This window comes from Nannobrachium achirus (genome assembly GCF_963921795.1).
Source record: "Nannobrachium achirus genome assembly, chromosome: 19".
NCBI lineage: Eukaryota > Metazoa > Chordata > Actinopteri > Myctophiformes > Myctophidae > Nannobrachium > Nannobrachium achirus.
The window spans coordinates 34015542-34041464 of record NC_137826.1 but is presented as its reverse complement, the minus strand read 5'-3'; the positions used below and the strand labels follow the sequence as shown (position 1 = coordinate 34041464).

At 42.3% G+C, this 25923-nt stretch overlaps 1 protein-coding gene across 2 annotated transcripts in view; it reads right to left on the bottom strand.

The window, feature by feature from the left end:
* The window catches only part of nlgn2b (neuroligin 2b), a gene marked incomplete at both ends in the record, with an annotated part of 47750 nt that extends 29448 nt beyond the window's left edge, over nt 1–18302 (bottom strand). Inside the window, 2 exons of one of the 2 annotated variants that reach the window (XM_080748786.1) lie at nt 7223–7276; nt 17786–18302. In XM_080748786.1, coding sequence (XP_080604912.1) covers nt 7223–7276; nt 17786–18302 — 571 coding nt within the window. The remainder of the gene's footprint in view (nt 1–7222; nt 7277–17785) is intronic. The other variant, XM_080748787.1, reaches the window with a different exon arrangement.
* Nucleotides 18303–25923: the final 7621 nt, after the last annotated feature.

The window sequence follows — 25923 nt, the reverse complement described above, 5'->3', positions numbered from 1 at the left end:
ACAGCTCCAGAAAACACCCAAAAAACTCTGAAAAGTGATGACTCATCACTTTTCATCACTAAACCATCGTTTTCTTGGGCCATTTGTAGCCCAAGGAATGTTTTTTGTGCAAAACAAATGCTTGCAATGGATTCAGCGTCATTACAAACCCCTAGTTAGACCCCTCAAATCCAACTTAAATACCCAGAAAAAAAGTTTTTCTGGGTATTTTCCTGCTGTATAGAAAGTCGATGGGAGCCCAACTTGATTTGGCCGCTGTGGCGACCCCGAAGGACGCCGACTCGGGCGCCCTAGCTAAATCATTAGAGCATACCCTGGGCTACATCTGTGCAAAATTTCGCGCTTTTAGACTAATTAGCGCAAGATTACCATGTCATCTCCCTTAGGCCTCCGACTATAGGAAAAGGTACAGTTTCATGACAGTACAGTTCACTGGTACAAGGTCAACTAAAAGGATAAGCTCAGGAAAACCGCAGATTGTTTACATTGAGATCCTTTTTTTAAACTCATATACCGGTACTGAAACATTGAATGAGAGACAGATAGAACACAGTACTATGCAGAAGATATTATCAGAAAAACAGTCATTAAAATAAAATGTATTTACAATAGAAGGGTCAGGGGGAGGGTAAGGTTAGGCTAGGTTTATTGTTACCAGTTTCGAGTGGCAGCCGCCTATAAGTGGTTTTTCAGAGTGTTTTAAAGGAAGTTAGGGATTTACACAGTAGGGCGTTAAACCTTTTAGTGGTATAGCAAGAGTTGTGTGATCTTCTATTTTAGATCTGCGATTTTAACTAGTTTTGTGCGACAGTCTTGTATGATGAAGCAGGGCCTTACTTTACGAAAAGACATACAAATTTGAAACTTGGGAAATACAAGGTCATAATCTATTTTAAATCATTTTTAAAATGATAAATACAAAACGAACGGTTTTGGACATACAATGTTTCCACAACAATTATATACATTGTAAATTCTACCCACACAAGATTATACAGTATGTCATGCAGTATTCTCATTCAAACTTGCTCTCAATGTCAGAATCACTGACATTGATAACCAGAATTGAGAGGAGGAGACTAGAGGCCAGATTAGAAGCAGTCATGATTGTACAGTTGTACAGTATGTGTCTGTCCCAGTGGACCTGTCCTCTATTATATTGAATTCTGTTTATGATACTGTCCTCCTTGCTGTGTTGCGGTGGTACATTCCCCCAACTGCTGGTCCCTCTGTGCGTGGAGCAAATGGTGTAGTCAGTCCCTGCACGCCCCCTCTGTTACTGAAACCTCTGTCCCATCAGTGTGTTGCTATGGTACATTCTGTCAGCTCGTGTGTGCCCCCCCCCCCCTCCCTCCCCCCCACACACACATACACCCGGGTGTCGGTGGTATGATCTGTGCGTCTTCCGTAAGGCTAGGAGAGATGCCAGAGCAGCCCAGTTAGCCTGCACGTCTGCGCTGTGCAGGGCCTGTGGATAATTTGTGTGAACGCCAGACCAAGTGGAAACATAAATAACAGCCATAGCATCTGTTTACCCTGATGAGCTCTGGCACTCGGAGACGAGAGAGAACGAGGGAGAGAGATTGGGAGAGGAGGGGGAGAGAGAGAAAGAGAGAGACTGAGAGAGAGAGAGAGAGAGCGCGTGAGAGAGGAATTAAAAAAGAGCCGGCAGAGGAGGAGGATGAGATATGACGTGAGATAGCAGGAATTAGATTCAATCAAATGTTACATTGCAGGGTCATACGTGGCAGAGTTCATGAACGGCAACATTCACACAGGGATTCGTGCAGCATTCACGCGTTGCCACGTACACACACACACACGCGCGTGCACGCACGTACGCACACACACGCGCGCGCGCACACACACACACACACACACACACACACACACACACACACACACACACACACACACACACACACACACACACACACTCTTGCATAGGCAGCTGCGATGTGGAGTCGCTATGGAAACTGCCTCTCTCTAATAGAACTGCACCAGCCATTCCATTGCACCGACTCACTCGGCGCCTGTTGCCGTGGTAACAAATTCCACTCACGTACTTGCACACCCGCCCGCATCACCACCTGAATCTCAGGTTACACATGCACTAGGGTGCATCACTCACAGGTAGACACACACACACGCACACGCACGCCCGCACACACACACACACACACACACACACACACACACACACACACACACACACACACACACACACACACACACACACACACACACACACACACACACACACACACACGCACATGCACACACACGCGCGTACGTACGGACACACACACACACACACACACACACACACACACACACACACACACACACACACACACACACACACACACACACACACGCACACGGACACACACACACGCGCGCACGGACACACACGCAGACAAGCGGACACACACACTCTCACAAAAGAAAACGAGAAAGCATATTGTCGCAGTCGGGCAGAAACCTTACTTGTATCTCTCCATATCTCATCTTTTTTTCCCCAGAAATGAATGCCCTATTTTAATTTTCATTTGTCGCATGACAATGTCGTGCTGAAGTGGCAGAAATAGCCGATCTTCAGGTTCACAATGCATCACATCTTCATCTATAATGACAAGGCCAAAACAGGGACGCCAAGATTGAAAGTGTGTAGTCTGTCTGTGGGTTTTATGAACATTTAACCAAAGAAAAGTTTTAACAAGAGCTTGTGACTAAATATTAACTACATTTGATCCACAGACTTCCTAAAAAGTAATGGTTTTTGACATCCAAGGTTTCCGCCCGACAGCGACAATATATACCTTGCACACGCACACGCACACACACGCGCGCGCGCGCGCACGCACACGCACCCATACCCCTGTACAGATCATATTACTTACAAAACATAACCTAACCTAAGAACAATCTCTCGAAATGCATCTCTCGGTCACAACAACACTCCGAAACCGCCATTGCTTTTCTGTCCCCCTCTCCTGTGCATCATGAGCCCCTGGTTGATTTCCCACAGGAGATGTAAACACGTTCAATTATTCCGGCATTACCAGGCCAGCAGAGAGGTGTGACATGTCGCTGTTTGGCTGTCATGACAACAACACTCACGCCTTCACAGCAGCTTTCTGGGAGTCTCTCGAGAGCAGAGCATAGTTTTGGGGGCTCTAGCCTGACAGAGGTCATCAGCTCCCATTTCAATAGCAGTGTCACTAGAAGCCACTGACTGACACCATGGAGATGAGGAGCCTTTTGTCACCATCTCTCAAATCGTCACTGTCGGGCAGAAACCTTGTATCTCCAAGTTTCAAATACGTTTTTTTCCCCCCATAAAGCAAAGGCATGCTTCGTCATCCAGGACTGTCGCACAAAACTTGTGAAAATAGCAGATCTAGAAGCCCACTCCGCCTCGCGGCAACGGTTTTGGACTTGCAAGGTTTCCATCCGACAACAACGAAATACTGGCATCAGAGATGGTGTGTGTATGGCTGTGTGTGTGTGTGTGTGTGTGTGTGTGTGTGTGTGTGTGTGTGTGTGTGTGTGTGTGTGTGTGTGTGTGTGTGTGTGTGTGTGTGTGTGTGTGCGCGTGTGCTCTAATGATATACCAGTAAGACTCCCTAAATCAGGAGATACTGTAAGCGACCGTCAGGTCGCATACACAAACTTTAGAAGGCAATGGTAGCCAATCAGGAGGGAATATGGGAAAAGGGACAGATCCATGTAGATGACATGACTTTAGAGATACTGTGTACAGCTTTGCGTGATTTTAGGGCAAAATCTGTAGGAGCAGAGTCCAAAACATTTTTTTCAAAAATCGGGCAGATGGTGGTGCTAGAAGAGGGCCAAGTGAGAAATGAGTAGAGGTTGTGGTTTGGCAGCCAAGGAGTGTGTGTGCAAAATTTGGCATGGATCGGGCCAATGGTGGCCGAGATATGAGTAGGGGAAAAGTGTGACGTGACAGACCGACTGACGGATGGACTGACAGAGGGACAGCCGGTGGACCATACGTTACTAAAACTGTCCATACCAAAACTGAAACAACAATGAGTATGACAACAGAAAAGGTACTGTATGACAAACTAAAACTGAATTCAAATGATAATCTGGTGATAAGACTAAATGAAACTACAGTAAGTACTGTAAGTAAGTCATGAGCTCCTCTCATTTTGACTGTTTTAATATTTGTACATGACTCTGATCAGCGGTGTATATTGCACACTAAAAAGACAGAAAATAAATATGTAAGTTAGTTGAGTGGGTGTGTACATCTTCATGTGTTCATCAATCAAAGCATGCCTTCATAAGCATTATGGTTTTAATTTTGCCAGGTGTCTGTGTGTGTGTGCGTGCACGCCATGCCTGATGCTAATAACTCGCTTCCTGACTCTCACATGTGAGCATGCATGAAGGATTCATATTAAACCAGACAGCTGGCTTAATAACCATCAATTAGAACGTAATGTAAAGTGATGGCGGGTGTGGTGTATTTTAAGCTCTGTGCTATTTTCATACATGTCATGGACGGTGGTCTCTGGTCTGTCTCTGTCTCTCTGCTTACCTTTTGTGCATGACCGTACATGTGGGCTACAATGTTGCTATCAGTGCCTATAGTGCTTGGTTGGTGACACTGACATGAAGCAGTGGTTCTCAACCTTTTCAGGCAGCGACCCCCAAAATACTCATATTTTAACTGGGGAGCCCACCCTGACGAGCAATAAGAGTTGAGGCATTACATTTTGTATAACAGTTGTTTTCACAATTGTGAAAATGGCAGATCTACATGCTCACATGCTCACGCCTCGCAATGCAAGGCGTTGTGAGCATGTAGATCAGCTATTTTCACAATTTCTGCCTCTAATATTTGACAATTTGATCATTTTAGAGGTATTAAAAAGTCCTTGTCACTTTAGAAATGTGCAGATGCCCCCTATACACTTAAACTTCATGTTGGTTTGTTTACTGTTGAGAGAGAAAACAACATTGCACATTAAGTTTATCATCTGGGAACCCCCCCAAAATAATTTGGGGACCCCCCTGGGGGTCCCGACCCACAGGTTGAAAACCATTGGAGCCCCGTACAAGGCGCGTGGATATGGAGGGGTGAAAGGGGTCTCCCTGAGCCCCAATCCAAGGCCTGTATACGGCCAACAAGGACCTCACTGTCTTGCCTGTCTGCCTCACAACACTGCCACATTATTCACCCCTTTCTCTTTCCCTCTCAGCCTGATACTGCTCAATATCTGCCGCCCGCTGCTCAATGTAATGCATCAACTCTTGATGGGGCTTAGCCTCTCCCTAGTCTCCACCATTCATCTCTGTTTCCTCCAGTCATTCACCTATGGTGTTCTATTTTAATTATGGTCCAACTATTCTAAGCCAATTCAATACAAAACCTGATTTCCTGCTCCATACCAGAGCACAACAATCTGAAGGGTTCCATTTTAGTTTTTTAGTTTTTTTAATCCCTAGCACCAAATAAATCCCAGGATATCTCATGAAATTACTACCGTATTTACTTTCATTGATAATGAGAGTAACTGTATTTTCCAACCTTTGTTCACCTCAAAGTGAAATCCTGTGTACAGGTCCGCTCTTACAGTACATATTTATTCAGAGTTAAATTAACAATCAGGTTTGTTTTATGTGTACAGGCCTGATCTATACTGTCTGTCAGGTTTCAGAATAAAGGTCAAGCTCTATAACGCTCCCACCTTCTCACTCGTCCCTGTCTCACTCTCTTTCTCTCGCCCTATAAATGTCATTCCATTTCATCATGCCCTTGTCTTCATTCAGACTATTTTTCCTACCCTTCTGTCTCAGGCCTAATTCATGTCACGCGCCGAAAATAGCCGATCTAGAAGCTCACACAAGGCTCGAGGCACCGTGAGCTTGTAGATCGGCTATTTTCGGCGTAACACGGACGCGTGTCAAAGCATAAATGTGGCTTCACCCTCCCTGCCCTCCCATGGGTTCTTAGTTCTCAGTTTTCCCTCTTCTTTCATCTCTGTGCCATCATTTCATTCCTCTCCTCAAGAATGCTGCATGAATTCGTCCCTCCACTTTCAACATTATAATACCGCACAATTGGATTATACAGTAGCAGCTACTGCAGGTCTGCCTTTTTTTTTAAACCATCAGAATTAGAGTCGCAGCGATGGGAAATTGAATATGCATACAGCACCCCAATTTTTTTAAACAACAAAACGTATTCACACACTGACATAAGTACCCTCACAGTTCATAACACACACAAACACAGAGAGAGAGAGAGAGAGAGAGAGAGAGAGAGAGAGAGAGAGATGCAGGTACACTAGATTTTTCTTGTAGCAGCACTGGGAACATGGATCTATCCGAGGAGCTTTAGGGCTTCATCAGATAAAATGCTTCATAGCAGCAGAAAATACTGGAATCTTTCCAAATAACTTTTTCTGACAATGAAGCATTGAGGACTATTTTAATCAAATAATATTGGTGGAATTACACGTACGTATGCACGCACGCACACATGCACACACACACACACACACACACACACACACACACACACACACACACACACACATGCACATACACACACGCACGCATGCACTCGCACACGCACACATAATATACATACCGCCGGTATATATATATTTCTTTCTTTTTTTTACAGCCTGCATGCAAAAATCAAGGTGCAGGTTTAGTAAAGAGTGACTATTGATTTTTCAGTTGTGCAGCACAGAGGACAGTCAGAACATCAGTGTGTGGGTGATCAACTGCATAGCAACCAGGGAAGGAAAGTCAATTAGCTCCCCTGAGATCTAAGCCACCTAAAAAAAAAAAATCCTCTGTGAAAACTATTGGTTTGCGTGTGCTTATTTATGTATTTTCAGTTGTATGTGTATTGTGGAAAGGAGAGAGAGTGAGACTGTGTGTAAGGGAGAGAGACACAGAGAATGAGAGCTTGCGTAATGGAAAATCGAGATTCTAATACGTAAAGATAAGAAAGTTGAGTGTGCATCAATTTACCATTCAGCCTAGCATAATGTAGACAAGTGGAAGACAATTTAATGTGCACGCGCAAGATAGAGAAGATGATTATAGATAAACAAACACAGACACAAACACATTAATATATTTTTCAGTGAATGTAAATACTCCCGGGAGTTTGAAAAATACAAACAAAGGGGACAGGGAAAAGGAAAACAGGATAAAAGCATGCAATAAATACCTTCCTCCCTGGGTCTGTTCATTGTAGACTCGTCGTGTTTTTTTGTGAGTGGACCTATAGTTAAGAAAACAAAACAGTGGGGAGAAACAAAGGACAACTTTCAATAAGATTGCATTTACAGATAAGGAAAAGGCCAAAGGTAACAAGAAAGCAATGGAGGAGGAAAACTGTACATCCATAAAATATCATCACTTTCTCATTTCATTATAACTGCATGCAACCAAACAACATTGTAAATACTGCTCTGCAACTACAGTCCTGCATAGGATGTAGTTATATGAACTAATGAGCATTTCCCTTCCACCTTTTCCCCATCTGTTCCCCACACACTGGTGCTTTGTAGTAAAATCTATGAGAAGAATCAAGCCGTCCTTTTTTTTCCAGATGAAAGAAAGGAATGCTACACCATTGTGGAGCGTGGTCCAAAGCAGACCTGGACTGCAGCCCTCAGGCAATAGGCATTCTACACTAGCTCCACCGAGACTGAACTGTCAAACCGCCGCACAACACTGAAGACATGCACGTGTGCACGGTGCATGCACGCGCACACACGCACACTCACACACACACAGAAATAACTGCACCCAAACAAACACACTGTGTGAATAGACAAAATGGCAACTTTCACCCTGAGATGTCAGTGTTTAAGTGTACATACTGTCTACAATCATTTACTATCTTGTATTGCTGCAGTAGGCAATGAGGGTTATTTTCACGGCCAACGAGGGGTTTTGACAGGATTTCCCTCAACAAGGTCAAACAAGGCAGCCACATTAAATGGAAACACCAGTTAAATGGCCCATAGGGTACTACTACCAGTGACTAAGATTTACTGGGCCCGATCAACTAATGCCCTGGTCTGCAGAGCTCTGTAAGCCTAGCCCATAGAGGTCCTTTTAAACTGGACGCGCTCTTATTTATTACAATTTGTTTGTGGCCTTTTCTGTTGTTTGTACATTACGAGATTCACACAGTCCTCCCTGTCTTCACAATGGCATAATGATGTTTTGACAACCTGCCCACCAACCCACACAGACAGACAGATAAACTCAAATGCACAAACGTAAATACACACACACTCCGTGCACAGAAACATGGCATGCTAAAGTGCTCTGTCGACACCACCTGCCTCAGGGCTAAATGATATTTACAAAACATCATATACTACTGATATATATATGTACAGTATGCATGTACAGTACCTACCTACCAACCTATCTACTGTACTGTATACATGTGTGTACTGTACTGCTGCATGTATTACATGCATTTGCAAGATAAGAAAAACAATCTATTTCTTCTGACATATGAAAACCTAGCTGATTAACAGTATTTGCCTGAAATTCTACACAATGACTAAACTTTGTTTAGGAAGATGCCTGAACGTTTTTTCATCTCTAAAAAAACTGCAACCTCTTGTGATATGGATATTGTATTAGTCAATAAGACAATATGTTTTGCTCTATACATTTTGCAGCTCTATCTCACATCATATTCTCTTTTACGCCGCAGAGGCGATGCAGTCTCCCATTTGAAGTAATACTGTATTCTCTGTAGGATTCAAGAGGTTTATCATTCTGCCAGTGAGCTAATGATATATCTTCTTTCTCACACTGATAGGAGCCTTATAGTGAGCTAATAACATGCCTTCTGCCACACTGTGCAGCAAATGCTTTGCGACCACTGACGCAAGGAACAGAAAAAATGAATCCACTATTAAATGGTACAGCACAATCCACAGGGCCACGGGTCCATTTGGTTACATTAGTACACTCATGGATAAATTAACACTGAGGTTTTCTTTTACTGTGCAGATGCTAAATAAGACATAGAAAGTTCTCCATCAGTGCTTCTATGTAAATTTGATTTCCTGATAATAAAAATGCTTTATCCTCCGTTTAAATGGTCAAGAATCGATGCTGAATAGATTTGCTGCCTCCACCCATGCAGTCCCCCCGTGTAAGGGCCTGTTCCAGTAAGGGCTTCCTGGGTGTGTGGTGGATGATAGTTGGTAGCTTAAGCCCCTTTTCCACTGACATGGCCCAACACCACACCGACCATTTGTGCCAGGTTTTCCACTACAAGGACCTGGTGTGAAAGTGGTACTAAACGTGGTACTAAAAAGTATCCACTACAGAGTAGGGCTGAGCTAGGCCAAACAGGGCCAAGCACATCATAATGACTGATCACTCACTGACTTTTCATTTAGACCACCAGGATATAGTTGTAATACATGATAATAAATTGTATTGTGTTATAACCACTATTATAATCTATTATAGTGTATTATAGTTATCATAGTAATACCTTAATACTTATATAGTGTATTATAATCACAGTTATAATCCGTTATAGTGTATTATAATTAGGATAGTTGTAATACAAATTTATATTGTATTATAATCACAGTTAAAATGGTCAATTTGTTTCGATAGGGGTACTTTTGTGTAATGGAAAATGTAGATAATTTTAAGTGGTGTGGTGTGGTGTGGTGCGGTGTAGTGTTGTGTAGTGTGGTGCTAAAGCTGCAGTCGAAAAGGGGCTATACAGGCTCTGTATTGCCTCGGCAGACAGGTAGACAAGGCTGGTAATGGACAGAAAGGTACATTAGTCCCCCGCCTAGTCAGCACTTCCCCCTTCACTTAGCACCACTCCAAAACCACACCTCACCGCTTAATGGAGCCCACTCTGAATTCATACCTACTCTAATATCCATTAAACGGCTTAAGCTATAACGCGGGGAGCAGCTCCACTGAAATGGACCCTCGCTCTCTTTGAAACTGGCCGCCAGACTTCCGCTTAGCCTTGTGGAGCTACGCGAGAGGAGATTAAATTAGAAATGACCACTGAATCTGTTGGCTCCGCTCAGCAGTTAAAAGAAAGCTTCTTTTGGGGATGCAAACTTTTTTTCTTGGGTTGTCAAAAAAACTGATAGAAGGTTATGAGAGATAACTTTTAGACATAAAAAGAGGGAGAACAGAACAGACAGAAAGGTCTTAGCTCTTGTTCAAGGGAGTCTCTGTTCTGGATACCAGCTCTACACAGATACTGTAGGGCAACATCGTGATCTTATAAAAGAGACCAGCGTTCGTACAACTTCGCAGAGGCCATGTACTGTATTAACGATATTAGATGTACAGTAGCTCATATTGGGAATACATGCTCATGGGAATTTAAAGAAGAAACCTTTGTGAATTGTGAAAATGTCTTTGTTCTTAACATTATAAGAAACTCCCTACTAAATCTGAATTAAATGTGAAAATTAATTTGGCCCAAATAACCTAATCCTGAATAAAATTCAACTTAATTTGAATGCGTACAGCAGTCCACAGTAAAATCATCAGTGTTTATTTAAATGTACACAAATGTAACCAAATTGACCTGGTTCCATTGTGTACACTCTCAGAGTTAAAGGAGTAGTTCACCCCCAAAATGACTTTTTTTCTATTGATTACTCATGCCATGGAGAGTAGAGTTCAATAATATTTTTAGTTTTTTGTCACATTCCTGCGTAACAGGTTAACACCCAAGGGGCCAAACTCGTTCAGTAACGAGATAAGGCCACTAGGGGTCACTCTGCCAAAAGGAGTTGTCTCGTTCCTCAACGAGACAACAAGGGGTTAACTGCACAGCTCTGTGTGCATGCTGTGTGCCCTGTGAATGACCCTAGTCCATACGTCACCCCGTGGCTCGAAGAGAGAGAGAAAATGACGCGACCTGGCTACATTGATTTCCATTCTAGGCTGAAACATAAAAAGGGCTTTATCTATGAATAAGGTGCAATGAACGCCAGGGAAGCAGAGATCTGATTGTTTTCATGGCGACACTTTACCGCGATGGTCGGCCCCGGTTTGGATTTTAGTTTCACGAGCGTTTGTAAACAAATGGATTTTCTTCCTCAATCGTCAGTGGACACGCACGTGCACACGCACAAAGCTTCCGAGGCTCTTCAAAATAAAGCGTGAGTGAACGGCGGCAGCAGCAACAGCTAGAAATGTTAGAAACCTTGGCTTCCCAATCCCATGTGTTAAATTAACATCTAGCATGACGCTGGACTTTTTTGACTACACTACATTTCTAGTCTAGTGGAAATAGGCGATTGTACTTTTAAATACTTACATACTTTTATTATTATTTTAATGACACACTTGTAGTTGTGTATTATTTGACCAGGAGTATCTATACTTTGACTCAAGTACTTTCAAACATATATTCGTGGTCACTTTATCATCTACCAAACAGCCCAAAATAAACTAATTAGGGTCCTGCTTAACCTTCCCTATCAGACTCACCTCACCGCTACTCACCAGTTAAGAGTGGGGTGGCTCAGAGTAGATGACAGAGTACAGCAACTTGCAATGGGCCTGGTGTACAAGATACACTACACCACTATGATACCCAAGTACCTGTCAAAATACTTTATAAACATTAAGGATGTCCATAATTACAACACCAGAGGCAGCACCACAGATCACTTCCAAGTCCAACCCAGAGTCAAAACCAACAAAGGGTCAAACTCGTTTTTCTGCTATACCACCAAAATGTGGAAAGCCTTACGGAAGGCCATAAAGGAGTGTGGATCACTAGCATCCTTTAAAATTGCCCTGAAAAACCACTTACAGGCAGCAGCCGTTCGCAACTGGTAAAAAATGAACCTAGCCCAACCCTAACCTCCCCTGCCCCTATATACTGTTTGTTTAGACTTACTGTTTTCTTTTTTGTTTTTCTTTACATATCTACTGCATAGTACTGTGTTCTATTTGTCTGTCATTCAATGTTATATGAGATACTTCAATGGTTTCCAGTGGAAATAAGCTTAGTCTTTTCATGGATCTCCTTTTAGTAGACCTTGTACCAGTGAACTGTACCGTCATGAAACTGTACCTTTTCCTATGCAAACTTCTAATAAAGTCTTCAATCAATCAATCAATACCCAGAAGTTGCTTGATTCAGTATTCAGATATTTGATATTCATTTTATCAGACATGCCCCCTTTCTATACAAAGTAAACCCATTGTAAATTCAAACTCCATGGTAACCATGTTAAATTCATTGAAAACACACGTCCTTGGTTCTGGTGTCTGATATTGTCCTTCTAATGCATTCAGAGGGCCGTATTCTTTCAATTACCGCTTTAATTTTTCATTTATTTTTTATAATATTGAGAGAAATTAAAACGAAAAAGATACATTATATAAAATAAAAAACTGATTCCAGCAACTTCTGGGTGTGCTCACAGAAGCCATGGTAGACGATAAAATGACTGCAAACATGTTTGAAAGTGAAATATCCCTTTTTGTCCGCCGCTAGCCGGAAGCGGACATCTGGCTGACCTCCTGGCGGAAAGGGAAGACGTTCTGTGAAATCCAATGGCCCTATGAGGGATCACTTAGCTCCGCTTTGCCTCCGAGGGCATTTACTCGCCCTAACGTACTGTAACTCCTTCCCCTCAGTCAACAGTGTTTGTGCTCGGTTCAGTGGAGCCGTTGGCCGAAGCTCAAGCTGTCTCCTGTCCCCTTCTATTTCCTCGGCGCAGTAAACGAGATGAAGCTGCAGTATGTCATGTCTGTGCTGCCGCGTCGCTCTGACAAGTTGTCAGGACACAGTTTACCATCCCACCAACACCCACCCATCCCCCACCCACTGCACGTAGGGATGGGACGATATGAAAATGTCATATCACGATTACTGTGATCAAAGAAATCGCGATAATCAAAATATCCTCAACATCCATTATCCTATGGGGCGGAACAAGCCCACAAGCTTGTAGATCGGCTATTTTTTGGCAAAGAGATTTGGTAAAGAGTGGGAAAAAAAGACTGTATCAAGTACACATTATAATACATTTTACCAATAGAGGGTTTAAATGGTACAGGATAATATGCAGCTCGGCAAATAAAAGGTGAATTGATGCCAGTGCATGATGGAGGACGATATCACGATAAATTAAATCTCCACGATACGATTAGTGTTTTATGAGTGTTTTTATCACGATAAACGATAATATCGCATATCGTCCCATCCCTACCACACACACACACACACACACACACACACACACACACACACACACACACACACACACACACACACGAACCTCCGCCCCCCACCACGACATGAGGCAGCAGCTTCCAGCACTCCCAGTCCCTCCCGTTGCTCTCCTCTCCGTCTCAAAGTCCTCAGCCTCCAGCCCGTCCCCTACCCCGCGCTGCCTTGCCACCCTGCCTACTGAAATATGGTTTTTAATAAAGAGGACGGTAAAATGGCTGTTCTGGCAGCAATAAAAATGAGGGATCCGAGGGCCCTTGGCTGAGGAGTGTAGGGAGGAAATAGGAATGCGGTGACACAGTGTTCTTGCCTGGCTGTGCGGTTGCTCACACAGGAGGTTGTACCAGAGGTAGATAGCTATAGGTTGTGTGCAAGAGAGAGAGAGATAGAGAGAAACTAAAAGTGTGTGTCAAATTCAGCGTTCGATCTAACGGTAGATCTGTTTTATTTACATCATTCCACGATGCTGTTTGAATTTCATGCTGCATCGGGCCCCAGTGGGCAAGGACACTGAAGTGATTTGCATTCATAACAGTGACCCAATCCCCCTCCTCCACCACCTCCACCCTCCGCATAGATGTGAGAGAGGAGGCGAGGTAGGCATACAGGGATAGGTGAGCAGTAAAGGTGAGCACTGAGATATACAGACATACAGGAAAACTAAACAGCAACCACACGATACCATACATTTAAAACATGGCACTGTGTGTGTGATGATACCTAATAACCACAGATATCTGTGCCATCAAAGGTGTTACATGACTATATAATTTTTTATAAGTTGCACAACAGAAAATGGGTTATTTTCAGCAACACCATTGTGTGTTAAAATATAATTTAGGCTTTAGCGTGGCTAATTTCATGATTACTTCACCCTCCCTTAGTGTCTCTTGTTTCTCTCTCTCTCCCACACAGAAAATGAATCATATCCTTAGGGACTGCATCGAGCTTGTGTGAGCAGTGACCTCTTACAATAAGTGACACATTTACAGGAACACAAGCTACAAGTTAAACCAGTTGCACTCATTTGCACTCTAGGAATCCCCCAGGAAAGAATTAAGCCTCTCAGCATCACTGACTGGAGAAATATGCAAGATAGTTACCGAAATAGCAAAGTTTTAGAGATCATATAATTCAAATAACACTTGAGCAGAGCTGTTACATCCCTCATGTCCATCTCCTTAATAATGTCTAGGACATGATGACTCAACTAACACACTAGAATAATGACAACTTCTGTAGTTGTCATTATGGAGTGTTGTTAATCTACAGGAGACTTTCTGCTGGTCATTATGAACAACATTTTGGAAATGTCCTTGGTAGCAGTCATTTTCATCACATTCCACAGGTACTTAATGTCATAAGTAACCCTCTGAAGTATACATGCAATTACATAAACCTTGAGATTTGGGGCTAATTGGCTAAGGCTAACTCATACAGTGTGTGCATGTGTGCGTGCGCGCAGCTAGCACTGCACTACTCTATTCTTGAGTTCCTGTACCTGCCCTTGTTTTCATAAGATCAAGGACTGCATGAAAATCAAGAAAGAAACAAAAATAAGAGAAAACAAAATGACAGAATAAATTTGATCTAGCATCAAAGCCAATCCATATAACAGTTCCTCTGCAGTGCGGTTTGCTTTTCATTTGCTCATATAATGCATTATTCCAGAGCTCCTGTCCTCAACTGAAACCTATATACTCCAGATCTGCCGATGACTCTTGAACTGTTCTATCTTTTTTTGTTGAAGCACTTATCAGTAAAATAGATATTTAGCTGGAATGTTGCCAAGATGTAGCCAAGCAGAACGTGAGCTCACGTTTATTGCATCACTGTTGTAGAACCATTCTTTATAGCAGCTCTGTGTCCCGCTGTAGGGAAGAGCACGATAATCTAACTACCGCCATAATACTTCAACAGCAATGATGCACAAACGTGTTGGCTCGGGTTGGCGGGTCTTAAGTAAGTGCACTCATTAATCTTGTACTTTTCAGCAATTTGTCATTAGACTTGCTTACAATCATGACTAGCTTTGCCTAAGATAATTAGCCTTTGATGTTCTGTCTCTTTGCTTGTCCATCTGCTGCTATCCGCTGCTGCTGTCCAATGGGTGGTTGATGCAGGAAGCGTACCAAAACTGCTCGTGCAAAAGTGAAAGTTTGCCAAGGTCTCACCAGAAGATTAACTTTAGCATAGGAGGACACACAGTAAACAAGATTATATTCCTTGGCAACATTGTATCATCAGTAACAGCTGCCAAGCCAAAAAAACTGTTCTGAAGATTTCGGTCCAGTAGCCTGTGGCCACATCACAGTATCATTGCAATGTGCAGTTGGACAAACAGGAATCCTTAAGCTGGTTGCACACTGCTGCGTTGTTCGTTGCGTTTTGGAATTCCGAAATCCGCAAAAAATGTTTTTCTGACCAAAGAGAGAGAGAGAGAGAAAGGAGAGAGGGAGAGCAAGGGACCCAGTGGCGACAGTTGCGAAAATCGGGAAAACAAATCAACCCTGGTCCGAAAATAAATACGAAACAGGCGGCAGTGTGCAAACGTGATTGACATAACATGAGGTAGATTTTGTTTATTCACGTGCTCCAAAATTCGCTCTGATATTCGGCCAAAAAACGCAGCAGTGTGCACTAAGACCTTTACTCCTGGGATTTTAATTCAGATGCTATATCATGTTTAGAATTGTAGGTGACAGGGGCACCCGCTGGCCTGGTGGTCTAGGCGTATACCACATATTAGGCTATGATGCCTGCTGGCGTCGCCGGTTTGATTCCCGATCCGGAAGACCTTTGCCACATGTCATCCCCCATCTCTCTCCACATGTCCTGTCAGTCTACTGTGTCCTATCAAATAAAGGCATAAAAAGACCATAAACAAATCTTAAAAAAAAAAAAGAATTGTAGGTGACCTATCCTACATTGAAACTGGCTTAAGGAAGGACCAGCCGGCGGGCGGACCTCTGATTTCAGGAATTTTGTATTAGAAGGAATTTACTTCATCCTCATTCCTTTGTTTGGGCTATTATTTTAATAATCTACCCCCCACAAGGAGGTTAAGTTCCAAGGAAAATAGAAAATAATTCTAGCATACTTTAAAATTCAGTAGGGAATCCAGGGGGAAAAAAGAAGGGTCAGAACCAATACCTAGGCTTTACTAGTAAACATTGCACGGAGCGAACACATCCTACAGTTCATAACACCATTTTCTAGAGCCCATCACTGCTACAGTGCTTTTCATATTAAGTTTTCATATTTATTTTATGAGTCAGGTTTATGCCAGCAGCACAAGTTCAGTATGTGACCAGCTCTGCCTAAATCACATTTGGAGTTGCAGTATGTGCAGTGCAGGAACACTATCCTTAACGTCCAAATGATGTAATGATACCTACAATATTCAGCAATATCATATTACTGTACACCTATCACCTAACTCCACGTTCATGACCTGAAGAACAAAGGGTCCCCTGGAATACACTGCACATCCAAACCGGCTCATGTTTATTTTAATATACTTTCTGTTTTATTCTCATGTGAAAATATCAATTATTGTTAATCTGCAGGCTTTTGGCCCTTCCAGCATGCATAACTTCTGTTGACCAGTTTTGTGCATTCTCTCCTGTTAAACAAGTCAAATCTAAAATGTCACATTACATTTACAAGCTTGAATTTATATTTCTCATCCAAATTCAGCAAAGACTTTCTTGTATTAAAAAAACCTGACAAAACCCCCACACGGCATCTACATTTAGAAGCCTTTTTTTCTTTCTCTTTTTTACAATCGTGGTTCAGTGACATCCAAAAGATTCTAAGCTAGTTAAAGTAGGTATATTCCTACAATCACTGAGACATAAAGTCAAGATTTGTAAGCTACCTTTGTTATGCAAATTAGTGGGAACAAGAAATAGCTACTTTCCTTGGAAGACAATTGGCTGTACGGATGTGACCTCGTGTGGGCTCCTACAAAATGGTGTATTAAACAGAGTACAGTACTTTTCTCAAGCACTGGTGAACTCAAGCAGTGCTTGTACTGTAAGCCTATGTAATTCTAGAAAATCTGCTGCAATTTGAGAAAATGATACCAGTCCAAGGACAAACTGCAATATAATATCCTAACCCACAGAAACAGAAATGACAGTTGCAGCAGGATATAAAGAGAGGAGTACAAACTGTACTTCTCTCCTAAGCAGAAACAGGAGTGTATATTATGCATTATACTAAAATATTAGTATATATACCGGTATATATATTATACATCATGTGAACCTAGTCAGACCAAGTGCAAATGGTCAGAATTTAAGTCTACTTATTTTTATGTATTATCTTTCATATATTCTTACTTTAATTTTAATTTTAATCTCTCTACTCTTTCTTGTACCAACACTGTTTCATGCTTACTGCTGTGCTGCTACGACACATGCATTTCCCCTTCCATCCATCCATCCATCCATCCATTGATATTTGCAATTGTAATTGACTGCAAATCAGTTTGTGTCCTGCCAAACTTACCATCTTCAGTGGGCACGTAGACATTGAGATACAGGCAGTCCTCGCTCTGGTTTTGAACATAGCTTGCAGCAGCATCCAGATTGTCTGTGAACCACACTGGGAGCATGATCTCTGGCAACACTCCATGCACGTTCTGGGGACACACAGGGGCAAACTGGGTGGCGTTGCGGATCTCCTGCCAAGAGCCCGGCGCTTCCGGTGGCTGGAAGCGGCGCTCGCCAATAGGTGCCGTGGCGTAGGGCACGCCCAGGTACTGTTCTACGGGGCCCAAGATCTCGCTGTTGAGCTCCTTCCTGATGCCGCGCAGTTTTCCATAGCCAGTGGTGACTATGGGGTGTTTCAGGTCGACACGTTGACACGAGGACAGGGCCAGGTGTAGGACAAGTCCCAAAAGCCACACCAAACAATGATCTGAGATCTGTTGAGAACTGTTGCGACGTCTCCCGGCACAGCCCTGAAGGCTGGCCGCTCTCACAGGGAAAAGCAACATGTCCAAGATAAGGGATCCCTTAGTCATAATATCAAAAGGGTTGTAGTTGGGTGTCAAAAGGGGGACACTAATGGACCTTCAGCTGAGAGCGGGAGATATAGTGGGTAAAGGAGGATCTGTGGGGGGGTAAGAGGGTAACATCAGAGATGCATACAGCGTTTCCTATAGCTTGACATGGTGAGGTTGGGGGTAGCTCGCATCCGGCTCTCATCCATCTTCTTCCTGGGAGCTCCTGATTGGTCCAGGGCTGCTGTCAGGAAGCTAGTCGCACCTAGAAGACACAGACAAGTTGCAGGTTAGATTGATAGATATATACCTTTATTATCCCACAGGGGAAATTCAGTTGCCCAGAGGCAGCACAGCAGTTAAGGTTACAAGTTACAGAGAAGTAAGAAAAAGAAAAAGAGTACTGTAGTATACAGTCCAAAGAGCAAGCACAAAAAAAGATAAATAAAACATAAAGTGTCTGGTGCATGTGAATAGGTGTGCTCTTCAATCCTTGCCAATACGTATTTTAGTTTATTTATCCTGTATTTAACCAGGGTAAAATTACTTTGAGATTGTCATCTCTTTTTCAAGTGGACCCTGGCCAAGAAGGCAGCGTAAATATACGTAGTGTCACATGTAAAAACATTAAAACAGGGCGCCTGCTGGCCTAGCGGTCCAGGCTCATACCACATAGGCTCTGTTGCCTTGACAGCGTGTTGCGGGTTCGTATCCTGATCCCAACAACCTTTGCTGTGTGTCACTCCCCATCTCTCTCCCCATTTCCTGTAAGACTACTGTCCAATCAATAAAGGCATAAAAGCCCCAAAAACAAATCTTTAGAAAATAAATGATATAAATAATATATAATAAATAAATAAATAAAAACATGAAAGAATGGGCATATGAACCCAGTTAAATTCTAAAACCCTTTTAAACTAGTAGAGTGTATGCCTCTGCCTTCCACCTGAGACAGATGATGTCATTTTAACCTTGAACTTGACCTTCAACCTGTTCCACTCAGAATTCATCTCTTGGGGAAAACCTACTGATCATGCCCACTAAGTTTCATGAAATACCGTCCATCCATTCTCAATTTTGACCTTTGGCCATGTGTGTGACCTTGACATTTTGACCCTTTCCACACAGAAATTAATCATCTAATAAGGGCAACCTACTGATAATTCTCACCACGCTTCATGAAAATACGACCATCTGTTCTTGTGTCATAATGCTGGAGTAGAGAAATGGAGTCGCGCAAACTGTCTTCACTTAAAAATAAATTTATTTTGGCAACATTTCGGTCATTCAGACCTTCACCAAGCACCTGATGAAGGTCTGAATGACGAAAATGTTGCCAAAATAAAAAAATGTTTATGCGGGACTCCATTTCTCTACTCGTCAAGTTCACTATTTTGACACACCTGTCCCTGTTGGTGTGCAAAATGACTCTTATAATGCTATAACTTGACAAACAGAAAAATATTAATGTAATAGGGAGAAAACATAACCCTGTCCAACTCCGTTGGCAGAGGTAAAAAAGAGAAAAACTTTTCAGCCAAAAGACAGTAAAATGCCCAATACAATCTCAGCTTGCATGATTGAAAAGAGTATGAATAAGGAAACCATTTCACTGAACAAGGACATCTTGCATATTATCTGTGTGGGAGTCTTTTATCCTAAACTCAATTTTGTATTGCTGCCTACCACCACAAGCTGAATATTGTTACATGCAAGTCAGTGGTCTTTGTCATAGTAATGGGCCAGTGGGCTGGTGAGAAATTGTTTGTTTTAATGTTAATAAAAACATTGAGTTAAATGTATTATTTACGAATATTTTGAAATTGTACTTGGAATTGCTCGGTTTCATTTAAAGGAGTCGTTCAGACCAAAACACATATAGGGTTAAATCTGCCTTTTATCATACACCTTCATACCTGCTTTAGCTGCCCCTGTTGCTGGATTTCGGGTACCCCTGTTGCTAGATTTCGCTGGCCCTCTCATAACTAACAGAGTAGATAGTCTTTATTCTAGTGCGGTTATTTCTTTAGCTTATAAGTTAGTATTTTTTTATTGGATTGTGTTTACGCAACGTCCTGAGACCAACCAAACCGCTGTTTTGACCTCACAGGCACCCTTACTTGTCAAACGGCTTCTGCTTTGCACCAGAGCAGGGAGAGGAGAGCCTAGAAAGGGAGGGGAGGAGCAGAGGATCTTCTCGTCTGTTTGACAAGTAAGGGCCACTGAGCCATTTGCTGGGCCTCTCAGATTGTATTTAGCCACATTGACAATGCTTGCCCTTGGAAATCAAATCTCACAGGGGTTACTGGTTTGAGCCCCAACCTGAGTAGAAGCTACATTGATCTGAAAGTGGGATGACGTGAGTGGCTACAAGACAGATGTGATCCATTGAAAATAGCGTGTCCTGCAATAGACTAAGTTAAGCCTGAAACATCACCAGCTCAGTGGCTGGGGTTAGAGTGTCTGCCCTGAGAGTGGGGAGCCGGGTCAAACCAAAGACTAAAAATACAAAAAATGGGACCCAATGCCTCACTGCTAGCACTCAGCATCAACTGTTGGATTGGGGTAATTCCTTGCGTCATACCAGCGTCATGTCCAGGGGAGTACTTGTACCGGTACATCAAGCTGCCTAACGCTACAGAAACAGGAGATAGGCTCATGCCCTATGGGCCACAAGGCTTGGCGTGGCTTACTTAAGACATGTACAGTAGGCAAAGAACATAAATAACAATGCCTGGCCCAGCCAAACGTGCATCCCAAACATACACAACATGCACTCTGATGCACTGTTGGAGGTAATACACCCACATAGTGTGACATTTGAAACTACAGCCTGGTATATTATGAAAGATAGAGCAGAGAACACAAATCCAAGGAGACAGCTTCATTCTGTTTTTCCTGCAATAGAAACCCTCACTGCGACGCATGTCATTCTGCCATTGCGTTATAATTTTCAGGAGACTTTCATTTCATTAATTTCACAGGCAATGACGTGTGAAATCAATCATGTGTAGCTTGAAGCGTCCATGTACGCTGTGCCCACACTTGCATGGAGCATGTTTTAGGCTTTATAAATGAAACAGCCCTATTGGCATAATTGTAGTCTGTATTTTAGGCATAAAAAAATAGTTCTTACAAAATTTAAGAATTCATGAGGGTGAATGTTTCTTAAAGGAATCTTTGAAAAACATCAAAATGGATTCTTGAATCTTGACAGCATTTAAAAACTGTTGTTATTACTCCCCAACAGCAATAATTATTTCCTGATTTGCATACCTAACAGAGACACGATGTAATGTGTTTCTTCATCGAGTTCATACCGTAGTGTAGATATTTTGAGGAAATCTCGCTCTTTCGAACGACCGTCATTTCGACAAAGGAGCGTCTGGAGGGTTAGCGACTCACCCCACGGAGGTTAGGGTTAGGGTAAGGGTTGGGTTTGGGTGTCGAAAAGATGACACGTAGTAACAGCGAAACGCTCCCAGATATTTGCAGCTCAGGGAGAACAACACATGACATGTCAGAGAATACAACAGCAATGGAAGCCAATTAGAGAAATCCCACGCTCACTCACCACCACCTACACAGTAAAATCTTCATTCAATGTTAATTTATCCATTTGTAACTCTCTCAGAGCTGAAGTAACACTCTGAATATGGGAACATGCAGTGTAGCTTCTAGCTGTCCACAGTGTGCCCGGGTGGGTTCATACCCACTCAGTTTAGTGCAGTTGGTTTATGCCTGCTGCAATATCATTCTGACAGCCATTTAGGGGTGAAAATGCTTGAATACTAGCTGTCACAAAGCCCCCAACCACCCCGCATTCCAAAAATACGACAAAATCTGAATACAACAAGGATGACATACCAGATGTCATGATGAAATGTTTTAACAGGAATATAAAGACGTGATTCTTTGTTGTAGCTTCTTCCTCAACTCATATTTTCGATCATCCATAACTAGCTAACGCATGGGTCAAACGACTCACTTGTCTTTTCACAGAAGCACAGAGACCGTGTCCGTGATTGATCGGGGGATCGATCGAAAAATAGAAAACTATTCTGTGACTACTTGAAAAGGTAAGGAAATAACGAAAAATAGCTGGCAGTGGGGGCTATTTTGGTTAATATTTTTTAAGATTTGGGCCTTTTATGCCTTTATTGATGATGACAGTAGAACGGCAGGAAATGGGGAGCGAGAGGGGGAGTGACAGTGGTATGCGCCTGGACCGCTAGGCCAGCTGGCGCCCCAGCAGTGAATGACTTAACACGTTTCATTTGGGAATACATATTGAACACCACACGTAAAGTGTTGAATGTGATTCGGCATCATTTTACCCGCTTCTAACATAATAAAACAAGTATTTCTTCTTGTATTCCTCAATATGCAGACTATATGGGTTTGTGAGTCATTATGGTGACATGAGAATTGTGAAAAGAAACATCGATTCATAACGAACAGATTTTCTCCCAATCCTGAGCCAAGACATAATAAACATGTGAGTGTATCCTTTCATTTAGAGCTCTGGGTTTTATTAAAAGCATGAGGAAGATGCCTTGCTCCAATCCTGAATAATGTTGCATTTCTCTGGTAGATAGCAGACACAATTTCATTGAAATACAGCCTTCTGTTTCTAGTGTGCTAAGCTGCTTTTCATCCACAGATGTTGACTAGCAGAGCAGAGCAGTTTGACAGCTGAAATCGTGCATGTAGTTTTTTGCACTGGCAGCAGACACAAACAAGGAGAAATCTTCGAGTGTGCTCTTTTCACAAACGGATCCATTCTGCAGTGTTCATGGTTCGCTGTGACCATTCTCCCACTTACAGAAAACATTACCCCTAAAAACTGCCCGCTGGCTGAAAGACATTACTACTGTACATCAAACAGCTTCACCTGACATTATATAAAACAACCAACCATAACCCACTCTAAGTGTCAAGGTACATGATTAATCCCATTGCAAATCATGAATGGTTGGCATTAACAGATGTTTGGACAGTACCACATAAGTGATAAAGATTGACAACTGAGTCATGTGTACTTCGCCTCAGGGCACTCTCCCTACATCATCTAACACTGTGTGTGTGTGTGTGTGTGTGTGTGTGTGTGTGTGTGTGTGTGTGTGTGTGTGTGTGTGTGTGCGCGCGCGCGCGCGCGCCTCACTAATGCTTGAGTGTTGAGAGAATAATAGACTACAAACTCTAGTACTCGATCCAAGACCTATGCAAAACCAGTGGATACAGTACTTGAACACCTTGTCCTAAATACTCTCTGATTGACACATGATGATGGAATAGAAAATAAGGGGAATGTTACCACAGACAGGCACCGGTGTATAATTCATCATGGAGCCTGAAAGAGTCCCACTGTTTTGCACCATATCTGTATCTGTAGAGCAGTGTTATGCTAGACAGGTAGTTACATTGGTGTAGAAAATGTTGTGCTCTTATCAGCTTTTTCCATTGCTTCCGTTTACTTGTTTACTTGCTTTGTTTTTTTCAGGTCAGGGTGCACGGATACAAATATAAAAGCATACATATTTATGAATAAAATATGTGTGTTCACCAGCTATAAGCAGAATATCATTAATTACATTAATGATTCACGTCTGTTGATTGCCCCAAAATTTTATCAACCACGGATCAGGTTTGTGATTGCCTGATTGGTCACATTTAACCCATTTAGAACGGGTACACATTATTGTGTATAATTCTTTTATGCTTTAACTATTGAAAAATAGCAGATATACAAGCTCACAGCGAGCTTGTAGATCTGCTATTTTTGAAAAATCATGAAAATTAGAATTTGGACCCGATTCTATAAGTGTCTTTTGAATCCTTCAAAAGTTCTTTGAAAAACCTATGTTTCTATGTCAGCTATCTGGCTGGCCATCGTCAAAGAAAAGGTCCTTAGCCCAGTTAGTCTGTTCTTGAGAGACTACTATGTCAGTGGTTCTCAAACTTTTTCATGTGAAGGACCCCCAAAATGATATGTATTTGGCCACGGACCCCCATCTCAAAATATTTAGTTCCAAGGACCCCCCCAGAAGCAAAATTAGAGTTACAAACGTTCACTTTGAAAATACATATATTCAAAGATTTGCACACATTTTCACGACTTTTTCAAAAATAGCAGATCTACAAGCTCGCAGCGCGGCACTCGGTGCCACGCTGTGAGCTTGTATATCTGCTATTTTTCTGGTTAAAGCATTCAATAATTCTAGGCCTAAAATTAATACTGCTCTTGTTGTACAGTATCCTTTATCATGGCAATTACTTGGCCAACTTCAGTAAAATATATACAAACTTGTTCTATCTGTCTTCACCTGTCAAATTGTGGTTCTTGTATCATCATGAATATTTTTAGCCACATGAATCCTAGTGTATCTATTCTGAGCATGTCACAATTTGGCAAAAATAGATGTACAAACCCCCCACTCCCCCACACACCACCACCACCACGGATATAGGGAATTTTGGAATTGCTTGCAATTTATGGCTAAGAGCTTTGGTGTAGAGAGAAAAAAGGAGGAGAACAAGTAAAGAGGCCTGGGGGACCCCGCCCGGACCCACAAATGTAGCACCCTGGCCTGGGCGAGACCTGCGCCGTGCATTGCATAAATGAAAGTGGCGGAAGTGCTGCGATTAAGGGAAGTTACATCACGCAGTGCAGGTCTGTTGAAACAAACCATAGCTCCATAGACCACTCGCTCTTGATTGATTTTGAGGAGAATTTAAACAAAACTAATACAGAAGTTTGTAAGGTAAACAAGATTCCCTCATTTAAACCAGTATCACAACGCCTCGCGTAATGCCTCAACTCTTAGTGCTCGTCAGGGTGGGGGGGGCAGTTAAAATATGATTATTTTGGGGGTCGCGGCCTGAGAAGGTTGAGAACCCCTGATTTAAACCACTGCAATGGCTTTGTCTGAGGAATTTACTTCTTGACCGGGACGGACCCGCAATAGATTTTCAGGAACACCGTACTGTGATTGGTCGAAAAAAGACAACTTCCGCAGAAGTTCACACGGCTGAAGTCTCACCTTCCTACGCACTCTCTGCCTCACGTCGTGACCAGGCTTTTCTCATCGCAGATGAGTAAGCCTGGCTACGCGAGGCTACAAATGTAGTGTTTCTGACCCCTCATTGACTAATTTCTTCTTCCTCAATGGCTCTGGAATTGAATACATCACTTGCCTGGGTCCAGACCATGCATTCCACCCAGTCCACTGACTGGACTGCTTCAGTCTTCAGTCTATCAGCCTAATACATTGCCAGTGGTGTAACGTAACTTGTACTTAAGTACAATTTTAAGGTATTTGTACTGTACTTGAGTATTTCCAATTTACTATAAATTTCCTTCTACTCCACTAATCTTGGATCCAAATATTGTACTTTTACTCCACTACATTTATTTGAAAACTTTACTAGTTACTTTTCGATATAAACTATATTATAAAATATACATAAATCACTTTAACCATGTTTTATACCTTGGCTATTTGAAAATAGTCGATCTACAAGCTCACAACTTGTGAGCTTGTAGATCTGCTATTTTCAAACATCTTGTACTTTTACTTTTGGTATATTAAGTACATTTTGATGCCAACACTTTCATACTTTTACTCAATTACATGTTGAA